This window comes from Gambusia affinis, linkage group LG17 (genome assembly GCF_019740435.1).
Source record: "Gambusia affinis linkage group LG17, SWU_Gaff_1.0, whole genome shotgun sequence".
NCBI classification, from domain to species: domain Eukaryota; kingdom Metazoa; phylum Chordata; class Actinopteri; order Cyprinodontiformes; family Poeciliidae; genus Gambusia; species Gambusia affinis.
The window spans coordinates 2,612,785-2,628,648 of NC_057884.1; the positions used below are offsets into that span (position 1 = coordinate 2,612,785).

General features: G+C 39.9%; 1 protein-coding gene across 4 annotated transcripts in view; it reads right to left on the minus strand.

Annotated features, from left to right (window-relative positions):
- Positions 1–2,658: 2,658 nt before the first annotated feature.
- Positions 2,659–15,864, minus strand: part of zmiz2 (zinc finger, MIZ-type containing 2) — a 38,175-nt gene continuing 24,969 nt past the window's right edge. For all 4 annotated transcript variants that reach the window (XM_044144688.1, XM_044144690.1, XM_044144691.1 and 1 more), the window contains exons 11-20: positions 15,638–15,716; positions 13,006–13,137; positions 12,779–12,884; positions 10,594–10,751; positions 10,430–10,497; positions 10,279–10,347; positions 7,143–7,384; positions 6,922–7,043; positions 6,026–6,229; positions 2,659–5,535 (exon numbers count right to left, since the gene is read on the minus strand). In XM_044144688.1, coding sequence (XP_044000623.1) covers positions 5,428–5,535; positions 6,026–6,229; positions 6,922–7,043; positions 7,143–7,384; positions 10,279–10,347; positions 10,430–10,497; positions 10,594–10,751; positions 12,779–12,884; positions 13,006–13,137; positions 15,638–15,716 — 1,288 coding nt within the window. In that variant the 3' untranslated portion in view covers positions 2,659–5,427. The remainder of the gene's footprint in view (positions 5,536–6,025; positions 6,230–6,921; positions 7,044–7,142; positions 7,385–10,278; positions 10,348–10,429; positions 10,498–10,593; positions 10,752–12,778; positions 12,885–13,005; positions 13,138–15,637; positions 15,717–15,864) is intronic.

The window sequence follows — 15,864 nt, forward strand, 5'->3', positions numbered from 1 at the left end:
CTCTTCCGTACAAATCAGTTAGTACTTTAATAATAACGCGTTCAAACTTTTTAGTACTCATACTAAGCAACATTCTGATTGATTGTAAGATAATGTACATTAAGAATGTATATAAAACTGGAAAATTCCTGAAGAAATTTAAACGGGCCGTTCTTGTGCTACAAATTAGCATCGATGCTAAAGTAAGCTACAATGTACTTAGCATGTGGAGAGTCACAAGCATGTTGAGTAACATGGACTTTTGCCATTAAGTATGTTGAAATTAGTGTACAATTTAAAATGAGCCAAATTGCTAACATTAACCAAAATCTTGTCCGTAGCATTTTATATTCCTATAAAACGTTCATATACAAAAGCTGATCGGGTAGAATTTCTCAAAAACTCAGTCACTGCTCTCTTTATGCATTGCTATGGGCAGGCCCCAATAATAAAGAGACGTTCTATTGGGTGTTAGAATAGAATAATATGTGCCTGGCCATAGCAATGCATAAGGAGAGCAGTGACTGACTTGCCTAGAGAAACCCAGAGAAATTTAAATAGATTTTCTACATAATTACATCTTTTCTATGAGCTGCTGGTATAAGTTTCATATCAATAGGACAATAGACAGGGGATGCAAATATTGTCAGGCTCAGACATTACAATGCATCTTCTCCTAATTAATAGACTGGACAGTTAAGGGTGATATCAAATGTCCTACATAATGGACCTCTGTTTTCTCATGCTTTAAGTCAAAGGTGTCAAACTCATTTTGGTTCAGGGGCCGCCTACGGCTTAATCTGATCTCAAGGGGGCCACACAAGTAAACTCATTCCAAGATTAAATAGAACTAATCTTGGAATGTTGATTTTTATATTAAACAAATTTCACTTTTAAATATATTATGAATAACTTCAGGGTTTTTAAGAAAAGTATGTGCAATTTTAACAATACTCATTTAAAGTGCATTATGCATAAGAACTGATCACAGTGACTGTACAATGTTGCAAAAACATTTATTCACAGTTTTTGGAACTTAAAGCATTGTCCTGCATGACAGGATACACTAGAAAATTTCTGAAGAAATTTAACCAGGGCCTGCCAAAGTGTGCGCTTTGGTTTGGACCCAGCGTTCTGATGCTAAAAATTAGCATCAATGCTAAAGAAAGCTGCAATGTTATCAATAGCATGTGAAGAGTAACAAGCATGTTGATGAACCTGGACTAGCACCATTCAGCATGTTAAAATTAGTGTATAAGCTAAAATTAGCCAAATGCTAATGTAAGTCTAAATGCTGTCAGTAGCATGTGGGGCATCATTAGAATGTTTTCTTAGATTGACTTCCTACATTCAGTGTCTTAAACATGGCTAATATGTAAAAAAAGTAGCTAAAAGCTTATTTTAGGGAAAAGGCCAATGCTAATGCAAGGTAATATTATTGCACCACCTACGGCGGTGCACAAGTGGGGGGCAGTGAAATGCTAATGTTTGTGCAAATGTTAATGTATTGCCTTGCTATGCGGGGCAGCGCACAAACCTAAGAGAGAAAGATAATACAGGTTAGTATTATTGTACCGCCTATGGCGATGCGCTAACCAGAGGGGAGTATTAAGGCTTTTACTTTGAAATTTTAAGTAAGCTTCATTTTTAATGTCCAAACTAATCCCATGAGTCACAGTGATTGGGTTAAATGCTCAAAAGAGCAATAACTCATGGAAAAATTGCCAAGGCTTTTGTTTTGGAATTTTCAGTAAGCTTCATTTTAAGTGGCCTCACTAATCCTATGTGTAACAATGGTTGGTTAAAATCAGTTATAAAATGCCCAAAACACAAGTAGTTCTAAAGGGCAGTTCAGTCCTCCTCTGTAGTAACTGACAGTTCCGCCATGTTGTATTTCTGACATTCAGCTCAGACCTCCTGTAGGCACTGAGGATTCCGCCATGTTGTAGTTCTAACCTCCAGTCTTTGTAGTTCTAAAGAGCAGCTCAACTGTCATGTGAGTGAAACACACAGAGAGAGACAGAATTCTAATAGTTTGAAGTAGTTAGTTTTTCTGAAAGGCCTGAGAAGAATATTCAGGCTTTTATTTTGAAATTTTCAGTAAGCTTCATTTTAAATGTCCAAACTAATCCCATGAGTAACAGTGATTGGGTTAAATCAGTTATATAATGCTCAAAAGAGCAATAACCTGATGTAAAAATTGTCAAGGCTTTTATTTTGACATTTTTATTAAGCTTAAAATTGCCACACTTATAAAATGCCCAAAACACAAGTAGTTCTAAAGGGAGGCTCATTCCTCCTCTGTAGTAATAGACAGTTCTGCTATGTTGTAGTTCTAACCTGTATGTTCTGCCATAGTTAGAACATACAGTGATGCGTTTTTGTAGTTCTAATCAGTTGCTCTGCCCTGCTCTTGGTTCTGTTGCTATGGTAATGAAGCTTGTGTGTCACTCACAGCTGACAGACAAGCGATAAAAACACCGGAAAAAGTTTGTTTTGGTATGTGGCCATACAAGATGGCGCCGAGCGACGTAAACGTCACACGCAGTGACGTCAGTTCCAAAGCTCTATAATGAAAGTGTTCAGATTAAAACACTTCCATGAAGAAAGTCCAGTGAAGTGGATCCCAGTCACACGTGACAAGAAACGTTTTCAATAAAGATGAAAGATCGAACAGTCTTTGCCAAATAAAGTGACTTTTAATTTAGATTCAGAGGTGGGAGGGGAGGGGGAGACAAAGTAAATGTGGGTACAATGATGATTATGATTAAAAAATAAATAGAAAATAATGGCAATTACAATGTGCTACAAAATATGTGGAGTAGTTTACATATTTAAAAAAGCTTTTTCTTCTTCCTTTCTAGCAAATTTGCAGTTTAAATAGTCCATCGTTTCCAAATATAATATCGCTGTTGCTCAAATTGGCAAAGAACCTTTTTGCTCTAGTTACCTCGTTAAGGCAACGCTGGACCACAAAGGGTGCGGTTGCAAAACTGATCATAGAAAAAAAAAAACATAAACAAAAAAAAAACAATAAACTTCAGCTTTACAAAGTAGAATTAGGAACCAACCGTTGCATGTTTCACTGCCTGACCTAGTGTCAGATGACTAGTTTCTGTCATACATGCGTCATGTGTCTATGTGTGATGTTTTTTCTTCTTTTTTTTTTTTTTTACAACAGCTTTATAGTTTTCTAACATATAGAATGTATACAGTGCCAACAATGATCCATTATCCAACTAATGACAAAGTTACCATGATTAACAATTCTTTTGATACACACACGTTCTCTAATGAAAACAGCTGATTATACAGTACATAAACCCGCGTCTGGATGGGTTATACATGTCAAACCATTTAAAAACATACAATGGCAGAAAAGGCCATCGCACACACAGCTCTGAAAGCCCCGACAGAGGGAAGGAACGGTGGTGGTGCTGGTATGGTGGGGGATTTTGAATTTTTTATTTTCCCACAGTGCTGAAGCACGTCGCAGACAGTGAACCTCCGAAAACAATGATGCTGCGATTGCACTAAGTGTCGCCAGAACTGGTCAGTTTTTGTTGTTTTAGTGAATCATTTCCTAGTAAATGACATAGAAAGCAAAACCAACAGTGTTATTGGACTGATTTTATACAACCTACGATGGAAATTCAAGAAAGTAGCTGAGGTGGTTGATGCTGCCGGAGACTTTTCGCTTTTCAATTAGGGCCATCTCAAAGGTTTAGGATTTAGGTGCTGATGGAGGAAGAAGAAGAAGAAGAAGAGGCAGATTGTTTTGTGTGGTGAACGGCTTTTGATGATTTGGCTGAATGTTTTGGATGTTTACATGCTGCTTCTGCAAGCCAACGACCCGATGCAATGTGCTGGGTTTCCCTAGAAAACATTTTAAACTAATCTGAATAATAAACTGATCTCACTGCACTGTGTGATAGCTAGGATCAATTTGAACAGATGTGTGGATGAATTGTCAGAAAAATATTTCTTTCAGTAGTATACTACCCACTGTTGGCCAAAAGTGGCACTGCACTTTAAGGCACTTTCTTGTTGCTTTCGTTTCTGACACTGATTCTAAATCTGATGCAGTCTGGATAACCTGAGCTGCAACTTAACATACAATGGAGCAGCAAATTATATTTATAGAGATTTTTTAAAATTGTATTCAGAGTATAAAATGTATTGACTTAGATCTATTTAAACTAATAATACCAGGAAGTTACTTTTTTGTTGTGTTCAGATTCCCAGTCCTAACTCTTACTCTATTTCCTGATATTCAGAGAAACGAAAAAATAAATCATTTAAGGGTTGAGAAAGGGATGATGTTGGTTTTGATTTTTATGTCTTTGATGAAATAAAAATATTCTGAAATACCATAAAAAAAAACTAAAGATCTTCATACATACAGATGTGACGAGGTTTTTCCCCAAATAGCCATTAATGTTATCTTTAAAAATTGTTGTTTGACCACCAACTAACTTTGGGCAGTGAGAGGAATAAAAACCAAACAATAGTAAAGTGAGGCTGATAAACGGATACATTTCAGTTATATGTTGTCACAATATTGCTCGACTCTGTATGTGTGAGGACCTTTAATCTTCAAATGTAAGTGATATCACACTGGCTGTGTTTCCATTACAAATGTGCGCAAAACTTTGTCAATATTCCGCTAATGTCGACAAAAAAACTGTTTTGCAATTGTGCTGTTTCCCTTCAGTAAAAAGCGCAATTAAAATCACACATCAATAAGTTTGTTCACATAACGCATTAAAAAAACTTGCCAACTACTTCCTGTCGTCTTCTTCTTCGTGGTTTGCGCCAGTGGCAACATCCAGTTGTTGATCCATGAGGCTGGTGTGATGCGGAAAAAATGTTTCGCTAAGTAAACTGACATCAATATGACCAAAAACCAAACCATCAGAGTGCAAAAACGTTTTTATCAAGAAATTAGTTTTCGAAATTTGTGTTTCTATTCAAAATGTCAAACTGTGCAGTTACATGGTCACTGGAAACGCAGCTACTGTGTCATACTGAGCAGATTTCTTTTGTAGTTTGGTTGCACTGTCTTCGACTTCCAGATGGGAACCTGCTCCTTTCCACTAAATATTTCAAATGCATATGGCAACATGAAGCAGCTACAGTAAAGTTAATGTGAGCATCCTTCAGTTTCCATCATCTTCATCGTACACACCCCCTGCCCTCCTCGCCCCCAGTCTGAGGCTTGTGCTTGTGTTTGAAATGCTGGCCTGTGGAGTCGGTGCCTGTTAGGCTCTTTTATTTTTTCTTCACTCACCATGTTCCTTCATGCACCTCCACACTGCACTGAAAGGACCTCAGAGTACAGTAGGACACTTAAAAGACAAGAGACGAACAAAAACACTGGTATGCACGCACACGCTGAAGTGTGTGCAGACGGTGCCCCGGGCGGCCCTCTTCGGCTCAGTCCACACGTCAGTTGTTTTCGAACAGCGCCAGCAGGTCGTCGTTGCTGTTGTTTGGGAGGTCGGGGGGGCCCAGGTACGACAGCAGCTCGTCCGGGTTGGTCAGCTCTGGAAGAAGCTGCAGGGCAGACAGAAACGGTGTGTGATGCTGAGGGTTCTGTACAGTAAGTACAACTATCTCTGTTTTTCATGGCTCTGCTGCTTCAAAGAAAGAAAATAAACTGATTTAAACTGCAAGCTGCCTCTTTGCACAAAGAAAACATTTTCAAAGTTAGCATTTCATAATGCAGTATATATAATAAGAGTTTCCCCTTTTTACATGAAATGACTGGAATAAATGAGGTTTTCAATAGAGGTCTCTGGTTTGTTTGAGGTAAAAAGAACTACTACAATATGGACTGTTGTACTTCGTTATTAATTAGCAAACAACATATTAGCTGAAAGATTCTGTTACTGCAAAACAAACCTGGATCCTCATCTTGCCGCCATGTTTCACAGGTCATCTCATCTGACCAAAGAACTGTTCTTCACAGTATTTTTCTTAAAAGCCTTCCCAAACAAGTTGCTCACTGTTTGTTTTTCCTTGTTCAGGTCTGATTGTTACTCACATCCAGAGCGTGATCGGCCCCCTCCCCTCCAGGGCCTCCCAGACCGAAGGAGCCTTCGCCCTGCAGCCGTGAGTTCTGTGTGGCTGAGCTCCTCTGTGCTAGCGGGCTGTTAGCCTCGCCAAGACTCTGGTTGTTGTGGACCCCCGATACGTGCTGCTGGAGGATGCTGCTGTGCGAATGCTCCATTCCTCCAGAGTGGGCCGCCTGAAAGCAATTATAATATATTTACAATCTATGGGGGGGGGGGGGGTATATCTGAGGTCTAGTAGACATGTAGGTGGATATCTGGGAAAGCAAATTCATTTTTAGCCGTTTTAGCCTTTCATCCACAAGAAAACTCAGTTTAATATCACTAAAAACATTCTTTTATAAAAACTCAGACTAAAGTGCAGATTTGAGAAAACTGTATTTCTGTTTGTGTCTACATGGGGAAGCTGACAGAGTTTCATGCATTACAGTCTAACTTTCTGATCAACATCGCCTTGTGTTTTAGTAAGTGTGTATTCTAATGCCTTATTTAAAAGTAGCTCAATGTCAATATCTGTCCACACACATGGACCTCCTGGCACCATGTTTAATTTCTAACAGAAAGTTGTGGTTGTTTTGAAGCAATCTGATTGGCTGACAGGTCTTAGCTTTACGCAGAATATTGACATGGTTTTGCACACATTTTTAATGAAAATTCAGCTACTGAGATCACATGCACATACGTGTCATAACCTACTTTTACTGCTGAGCCTGAATCATTTGGCATGTTTAAAGAAACTCCCAGGTTCATGTGGATGAAAACGTTTCTGAAACCGATTCTGTGTGTTCGATATTAGGTTTTTAAACAATGTGGTGTAGATATTGGTTTTTGTAAAGAGCTGGCTACCTTCGGCTTTAATATGTCTAACCTGCTCAGACTGGTAGGGGAGGGGGGGCGGCGGTCCGGAGGAGGTGTACTCTCCGAGTGTTGGGGTCCCAGGTGTGTTGGGGAAGTCTGTAAATCCTGTTTGTCCAGAGAATCCCTGGCTTCCTGCAAGACCAAAACAAACCCGGCACGACTTCGGTTCAGCATGCCGTATATCAGGGGTTTCCAAATATTTTATCACTGGGTCCAAAATCGTCGAGCTACCTGGCCGGCTGTAGTCAGGGGTGTTCCTGCCCCCTGCACTCAGGCTCTGGTATGGGGACGAAGCGGGTCCCAGGGCCGCGATCATTTCCATCACATTCGGCAGGACCATGTGACTCGGACTGACTGTGCGGCAGCGCTTTAGGACCGGACCGTCGGGCTCCTCCTTTATGTGGAGGTCGGGTTTGATCGGCACAGGCCTCCAGCCGCACACCGGGTCGATGGTGATCTCCTCGTAATCAGAACTGAGAGAGGGGAAACAGAACCGCAACGTTAGAATATAAAGCTCTTAACCAGTGGTTTTATAAACATTTTTTTGTGCTGAGGACCAAAATCTCCAAGTTGAAAGGAATTGAGGGGCCAAAATAGCTTTCTTCCAAGTTAAAAACGCAAAAAGATTATTGTGAATTCTTTGTCTTTTACTAATGATGGTGTTTTAGAGTCACTGCAGAGAGGGAGAAAAAATGGGTACGTTTTCTAAGATAGAAACTCAAAGGTTTTCAACTTTTGAAACTCTGAAAGTTCCATGTTTTTTTCTAGTAGATTACTCTAAAAATTTCTGTTTTTTATCTTTTTTCTATCTATCCATCCATCCATCCATCCATCTTCTTCCGCTTATCTGGGGTCGGGTCGCGGGGGAAGCAGCTTCAGAAGGGAGGCCCAGACTTCCCTCTCTCCAGCCACTTGTTCCAGCTCCTCTGGGGGAATCCCAAAGCGTTCCCAGGCCAGCCAAGAAACATAGTCCCTCCAGCGTGTCCAGGGTCTTCCCTGGGGCCTCCTCCTGGTGGGACGTGCCTGGAACACCTCACCAGGGAGGCGTCCAGGAGGCATCCAGACCAGATGCCCGAGCCACCTCAACTGGCTCCTCTCCTTGTGAAGGAGCAGCAGCTCTACTCTGAGTCCCTCCCGGATGACTGAGCTTCTCACCCTATCTCTAAGGGAGAGTCCAGACACCCTGCAGAGAAAACCTATTTCGGCCGCTTGTATTCACAATCTCGTTCTTTCGGTCATGACCCAAAGCTCATGACCATAAATGAGGGTGGGAACGTAGATCAACCGGTAAATTGAGAGCTTCGCTTTTTGGCTCAGCTCTCTCTTCACCACGACGGACCGGTACAGCGCCCGCTTGACGGCAGACGCTACGCCAATCTGCCTGTCGATCTCCCGCTCCCTTCTTCCCTCATTCGTGAACAAGATCCCGAGATACTTGAACTCCTCCACTTGGGGCAGGACTCCCTCACCCCCTGACCCGGAGAAGGCACTCTACCCTTTTCCGGCTCAAGACCACTTGGAAGCACTGATCGCCATCCCAGCCGCTTCACACTTCACACACTTTCTATCTACAATGGCCCTAATACGACATCGTATTTCAGGGCCGGCCCAAGCCTCCATGGGGCCTGATGTGAAATGTGGTTTTGGGGCCCTCTAGTTCTGCTAACAATGTGGACTGACTGCAATCAGCAGCCCGATCATTAGATCATTTACACACCTGCTAAAAACTTATTGCATCTCTAGCAGTGCTGTTTACATTTTATACATTTATAATTTATTGGCCAACTGATTTATCAACCAGTTAATTTCTTGGCGCTGGTTTCCTTCATTTTGGGGGATCGTGATCGGCCGATACTTACATGTGAATCCCATCTTATCCCCTAATCTGAACTTCGTCAGTAAAGTACAGTACAGTGAGAGGTTTGACTGACAGACCGACCCACCAGGTCAGGTCTGAACGTTTAGTTAACAATATTCAGCTCATTAATACATTAATGCAGTAGCCATGCAGCCTGACGTAAAAACATTTTGCTAGACAATGTCAAAGATTGAGAAGTTTTAATTATTGTTATTAAATGTTATCAAACACGCCATTTTGAAGCCAAAAATATACAGAGCCAAGCAGGAAAATCAACTAATTTCAAGTTAAAACTCAGCTCCACACTGAGACGCTGGCATAAATGTTTGGCTGTTGAACTGAACCGTTGAAGGTCGATATAAATCTAATTTTCTATTAGCAGCTTCACAAATCTTTTTTTTATAAACATTACATAACCAAGGCACATTAAGACAAACTTTATCTTGGCTTTTTTCTATTCTTCCTCTTCTCTCCCTCCCTGAAGGATAAGTCTTTTTTAGAGACATTGTTTTGCTAAATTACCTTCTGACCGGAGCTTTGGACGTCTGGATGCTCACTGCATGTAGCAGGGGAGCAACATGCAGTGCGTCATTTTAACCAACAGCATTTAAAAAAATTTTTTACCTGTAAAAATATAATCATATTAACATAGGCTACTTAGCTGCATTTTATGTGGTTTAGTTAATATTCACCTAGTGGAACCGTGAATCCAGATCCCATCACACATAAAGCAGATAAATGCACCTACATTTTTCTCCGTAGTGACACAAACCTCTGACTGTGGCCCCAATAACTTAGAATAAATTAAACGACTCCACCTAAGTTACCAGCACTTCACCTGGTGCAGTCAGTAATTCCTCACAAATTCCTCCTGGTCGCATCTATAGAGAAATCTGTGCTGGTTCATCAGTCAGTTGGATCTGTCAGATCCAAACAGATCAATTGAACTCTGCTAACTTTTTACCCTGTGCGGTCCGGGCATTCGTTTTGCGAGGATTTTTATTTCTTTACTATTTACATGCACCATAATAAATTAAACATGTAATATTTTACATTTGACTTAATGTTTTCAACAGGTAAACATTAAATCAGATGTTTACCTGGTTAACCTTTAACTTTTTGGACACATCACGGAAAACATCATCTTAAAAAATTACAAAAGGTGTCAGAGGGCCAAAATGGCCCCAAGGGCCGCACTTTGAAAACCTCTGCTCTAAACTCAAAACCCTCAGGACCCTGTTGACTTGCTGTGTTTGATATCAGCTCAACAATTTGACAATGCTTTATTTACAGAATCATCACAGACATGTTCACTGATTCAGGATTCAGTATTTTGTTAATCTAAAGACTTCATTTGAAAAGCCTCTAAATTCCAGCTCCATCTATCCCCCATTTCAGTTCTCAGTCTGTTATTCACTCCACATAATTTTCATGTGGGTTAAAAAGTTTCACTTTGTTCTGAAACAAGTGGTTCACAATTATGTGCTATTTATTATTATTTTTACTTACTTCTGTATGTAGACCAGAATCCCCAGCATGTACTGGTCGACCTCCAGGCCTTCTAGCAAAGCTGTTTTACTGCAAACGAGAGGAGCAGCTAGTTGGTTAAGTTTCATGTCGGTAAAAGTGGCTTTGACAGAAAAGTTGCCTCTCCACGTACTTGCACACAGGACACCGCCACGTCCCTCTTTCACAGTTCAGTTGTAAATAAGACTCCAGGTCAAAACACTTGAAGAAAAAAACAAAACAAAACATGGCTGCTGCGTGTTAAGTTGCGATTTGGAGTAGTCAGGGTGTGTGATGCGGGACAGTGTGTGACCTCACCTGTATGTGCCTGCAGTCGTGGCCTCTGGCTGGCAGCTGGATTCGTCTGAATGTGATCGGACACTTGAGGGAGACTTTGATTGCCGTCTGCTCCACGCCGTCCTCTCCGTTTAGACCGGGCGTCCCGGGGATGGTGCCGCTACTGAAGTTTCGCTTTACTGGAACAAAAGCACAGCGGCGACCATATTTGACTACGTTGTTGCTCAGGAAACAGTCCAGCTGTGTGATCGCTCGACGACAACGAGCGATTACACTGGTGACCGGAATCGGATGATTTACAGCTTGACTGACCTTAACCAGCGTTGATTAATCAATTATATCAGATGATAAACTCCACTACTTTCCTTTGCCTTGAGAAATGAGTAAAACCCCTTTGTACAGAGACTGCTTCTACATGTACAAACTGTTATAATTGTGGTTCGTACAGTAAAAGTGTTTTGAGGACAAGAAAAGTTCCATATAACTTCAATTGGTTTCCCTTCTCAGAAAAGAACATTCTGAATGCTTGCTCCTTCATATCTCTTTTATTATTTTTAAAGAAAACTGTGAAGCTGCTCAAATAGGTTTTGGCAGATCAGATCGGAAATTGGCCAAAAAATTAGGATCAGTGCACCCAAGTTGAAACTAAAATTTTGTCCCTGCCCCTAAGCACCCATTGGACTTTTTCTTTACCTGACAAAAACTAGAAATACCTGACTGAATGAAGAACGATACGCAGAAGAAAACAGCTGGAGTTTCTTTCCTGTCAGAAAATTGTCTACTGAGGGATCACTCCAGGAAAGAAATGTTTAATTAGAGATTAGGTTATCTAAATAAATAAAAAATAGTTAGACACAAAATACATTAAAAAAATTCCAAAAATACCATTAAAGCTCTCACTAACTTCCTTCAGCTTTTTTAAAGGTTTCACCTTCTACAGGAAGAATTGAATTTGTAATTTTTGACAAGCCTCCCTCTGATGTGTGGAATCAGATGAAAATATTGTTGCAAAAACAACAATATTTTTTAGTTTTAATTATGCTTTTATAAACCTTGATATGCAAAGAATTTGTGGAATTTCCGTAACACTTTTTCTTCTTGTGGTATTGTGTCACCATGGTGACGTGAGACAGATGGTCCCGGATGTTTGTGAGAGATGAGCAGAGACAGCAAACTCCTGTTTCCAGAGTTCCTCAACAACATCAGGTGGACTCTGTGGCGGCCCGCCAGGGACTGGACACGTCTAACTGGGACGACTCCAACTCCCATTAGGAAACAGTCCACAGCTGCTCCACTGGTGGCGTCCTCATTGTCCCACGCCGCTCCTCTTCTCTGCTCACTGTAGTCAAACTGAAAAGCACATCTGGTCTTCTCCGAATAGTTCAAACTCAGTCGGACTGGTCTGTGCTTTGGATCTTCCTCCATAGCTTGTAAGAACTTTGATAAAAAGTGGTAAAGGACACATCTAATGCAGCTGTCCAAAATGTTTTTTGTTTTATCTCCTCAACAATAACATTGTTTTTTAGGAAATATGTATATTATTAAAGATCCAAAACTTTAAAAGGGCTTATTAAAAGAAAAGCAGACATTTCCAAAAATGTTGGGGGTCACTGATTGTTCGTACTATCTTGACTTGTGATCAGGGGCCGAACAAAATCAACTGATGGCCCCGGGACCACACCTTGGACACCTCTGAATTAATGTCTTTAAGATAACAAATGCAGCTTGGACAATTCTTCAGCTTTTTGATGGAGTCATTTTAATTTCCACCAAACAACGACTCTAAAAGAACTAGTGAATTTTTTAAAACTTTGTAGGGGAAAAAAAATTACTTCGATTTTAAGAGCTCACATTGTACAGACATTAAGTATACATAAATAAACTTCAGAGGAAACAGAATAAAGAATTTTTATGGCATTCTCCACAAACATCAACATCATATAGACGAAAATGAATCCATCCACTTTATTGTAAAAATGTTGAGTCTCTCTTTATTCCTAAAATGTAAAAACAAATAAAATGATGGTTCTTTAAAAATGAGAACAGATTTTTTTGCAGGAGGTATTAATTAAAATGTATAAGCAGTCTTTTTCCACTAAATCGTGGAACATCTGTGGCTCTAAAGTTTTATTCAGCTGCACTGAGGCCAAAATGGCTGTTTGGATTATAAAGGTTGCAGACCAAACATAGTTGTAAGTTTACTCACTCTTGGTAATGCAGTGCTCAGCTGGCAGCAGCCTCTTCTTCATCAGGCCCTGCAGGACGGACCTGACCGACGGCCGGTGGACCAACTGCAGCACAAACAGGTGAGACTGTGGACAAAGACATAAGAGGGAACAAAGAAACAGAAGGGACAAATTCAGTGTGCATCACTGTGATCCGTGATGTAGTTAGTGGAGCGTCGCTGCGGCGACAGGAGGCTCCTGGACTTACGCAGCAGCATGCCGTCACCGTGATCTGCACGGTGTTGCGTCCCGGTTGACACACTTGCTTTAGGTACAGGGGCTTGTGGGAGGTCTTGTTGTCCCCTCTCTCGATGGACAAAGGAGTTGCGTTAACGCTGACCTGAGACAGAAAGTTCAGAAAAAACAGTCAACAATACAAATCTGGAGCCTTTTAAGCATGTCCCGATGTAACTTTTACACTTACGATGCGATACAGATAACTGAGCTTTGAGAATTGACAGATACCAATATTGATAAGATATCAGCAGGAATCATACACACTTTTATTGCTTATTTTGTAGTGTGAAATGTTAGAGAAGGCTTGATCAATTGATATTACTAAAGCAGAGAACAATAGTCAACAACAACAACAGGTATGAGAACAAACTCATTTATTATTAACCATTGTGACTGTGTGGGATACAAATGCAGATTGAGGTAATCCGATACTCGTTTCTGGCTGATATCGGACCACTGTCCGATACCACTGGTGCTTTTAAATTCTCAAAACTGCTGAATCCTGTAATTTAAACGGCTCTGTTTCCATGGTTACATACCCAACGCGCTAAAGGTTCAAAGTGTAGCAATCTCTGATGGCCCGTTTCTTTTTCTCCAACATCATCACTCTTCCACAACTTCACCTCCTTGGATTCAAACGCAAAAATGCATCAAGAGCTTTTTTTTTTTACCACAAACTGAGCTTTGCGCAGTTTGACCTGCTAAAATGTTCAGCTCATAAAGAAATGAGTAAGAAAATCGGGCAGGTTGGTACTGAAACTGATAGCCAAAATATAAAACGTTGAATAAATTTATCAGACATCTTCAATGTATATTTACAAAGACACATATTGAGACCATAAAAACACCATAACATCGATTTTTTTGTCTGTATAATCGATGTTACAGACAACTCCTTAACAAGTGACGTCATCTCAGCGACTAATATAAAGCACCAGCATGGCTACAAAAACCTGAACACTGCTTATTATACTGCTCTGTGTACTAAAAATCTAAAAAAGCACTGAAAGAGATGAAAGAAAATGAAGTGACTTTAAAGAAAGTGATATTCCAATTGCCATGTTTATCAATCATATCACCATCACATGATTTTATATTATCCAACCATCGATATTGTATTGACAGAAAATCAGCCATAAAACTCATCTCTACATGCTTATAGGAACCCTGGAATTTATTAGTGCATTACATGCAATAATATGCACTTTTCTGCAAAAATGGGTCAAGAGACATTTTCTTTTCATGCTGCTGTTGCAACAGTTTCCTCTGAGACAGTCATTAATAAAGTGTCATGGAATAACAAAATAGGTATTTGTTAAATATTTAAGGTGACGACAAAATAAAAACTAAAAAAATGAAGCCGCTGTACTGATGTTGGATGCCCTGCATTTAGGTACAGTAAGTGACAACGGAAGCTGTCCCTGCCAGTGGCTGTCTGCTGCCATTAGCTCTGATGTCAAATGAATAAAATATGCATAAGATAGGCAAAGAGCTGTTAATAATTATCGAGATTTATGGTAGTGAGCAAATCGCTGATTTTATCCTTTTAATTATCCATGTACAAATATTGATTGTTGCAGATTTGAAATGGGTATAATAACAGATTAAAACTGTATTTTTCTGATGTTATCAGTTTAAATTAGATTAATGGGCTAAGTAGGCTGCAAGCAAATGAACCATTCTTAGGAAGCAGTTTTAAATGGTCCCAGGAATTATAGCCATAAACCGCAATATTGTGGCATTTTTAAGTAATATAAAGATAGTGAAATAAAAGTGGAAGTACGTCCTCTCAAAGATCAATAAACTTTCATTTATAAAGAACAACTAATGCCGGGTCTGGAAAACATTTTGACTATTTAAAATAAAAAAATAAATAATAATAAAACAATAAAAAGATGGAAATAAAACCCAAACATAATCAAAACCATTAACAAAATGGATTATGACGCCTCAGTAAACAACACTGCTGTAAAAAATGTATTATCATTAGATTCAGAGGTAAGAGATGCAAAACTGCCAGTTAGGACTTTTGTGATAATGGAGCTCATTTTCATTTACGATGTGATTAAATGATTTATTGCTTATTGCCAAAGGCTTGTTGATTGTAGGAAGACAAAATATTCAAAAAGAACTAAATGAGCTCTTTATCAAATGGTTTCTGTGTTCTTACAGTTTCAGAACCAAAATCTGTTATTAGACATGTCGGCCTCAATGTTTTCTTCCTGTAAGTCAGCTGCACTGCAACATGGCGGTCATAAAGAGCTGCAGCACCATTGTCCCAACATTTCCACTGAGTCAAGTTCAGTGCTACTAATTTAATCAGACAGTTAAAGGTCAAACACAACTTCGCTGAGATAACTTGGCCTCAATCAGCTGAGTAGATGAATAAGAAAAGAAGTTTTTTTCTAAGAAGTCCACTTTAAAGACTTCTTTGTGGCACATAAATGATTCTTTATCGTCACAGTAAATAGACAAATAGCTTATCTCAAATATATGAGATCAAAACAAAACGTCTACATCAGTGAGTCAGTTTGGATCCTTGAAAATTAGATGAATCCACCCGAGTGCTGGATCCAGTGGAAAAGATCGAGGGTGCTGCTTACCTGCACAGAGGCGGGCCAGTTAGTGTTCATCTGCCTGTCTTCATGGTGGTAACATTTGAACTGCAACTCCAGATCTGGTCTGTAGGGGGAGACACAACACAGCGGTCAAACAGACCCACTGGTGGGGTGTCCTATGCATCTGGGTCTGTTTTCTGTGTTAGATAAACAGCTGAACTTTATGTGTATTTAATCAAATTCACAATACTTCATGATAAGCATAAATTCAC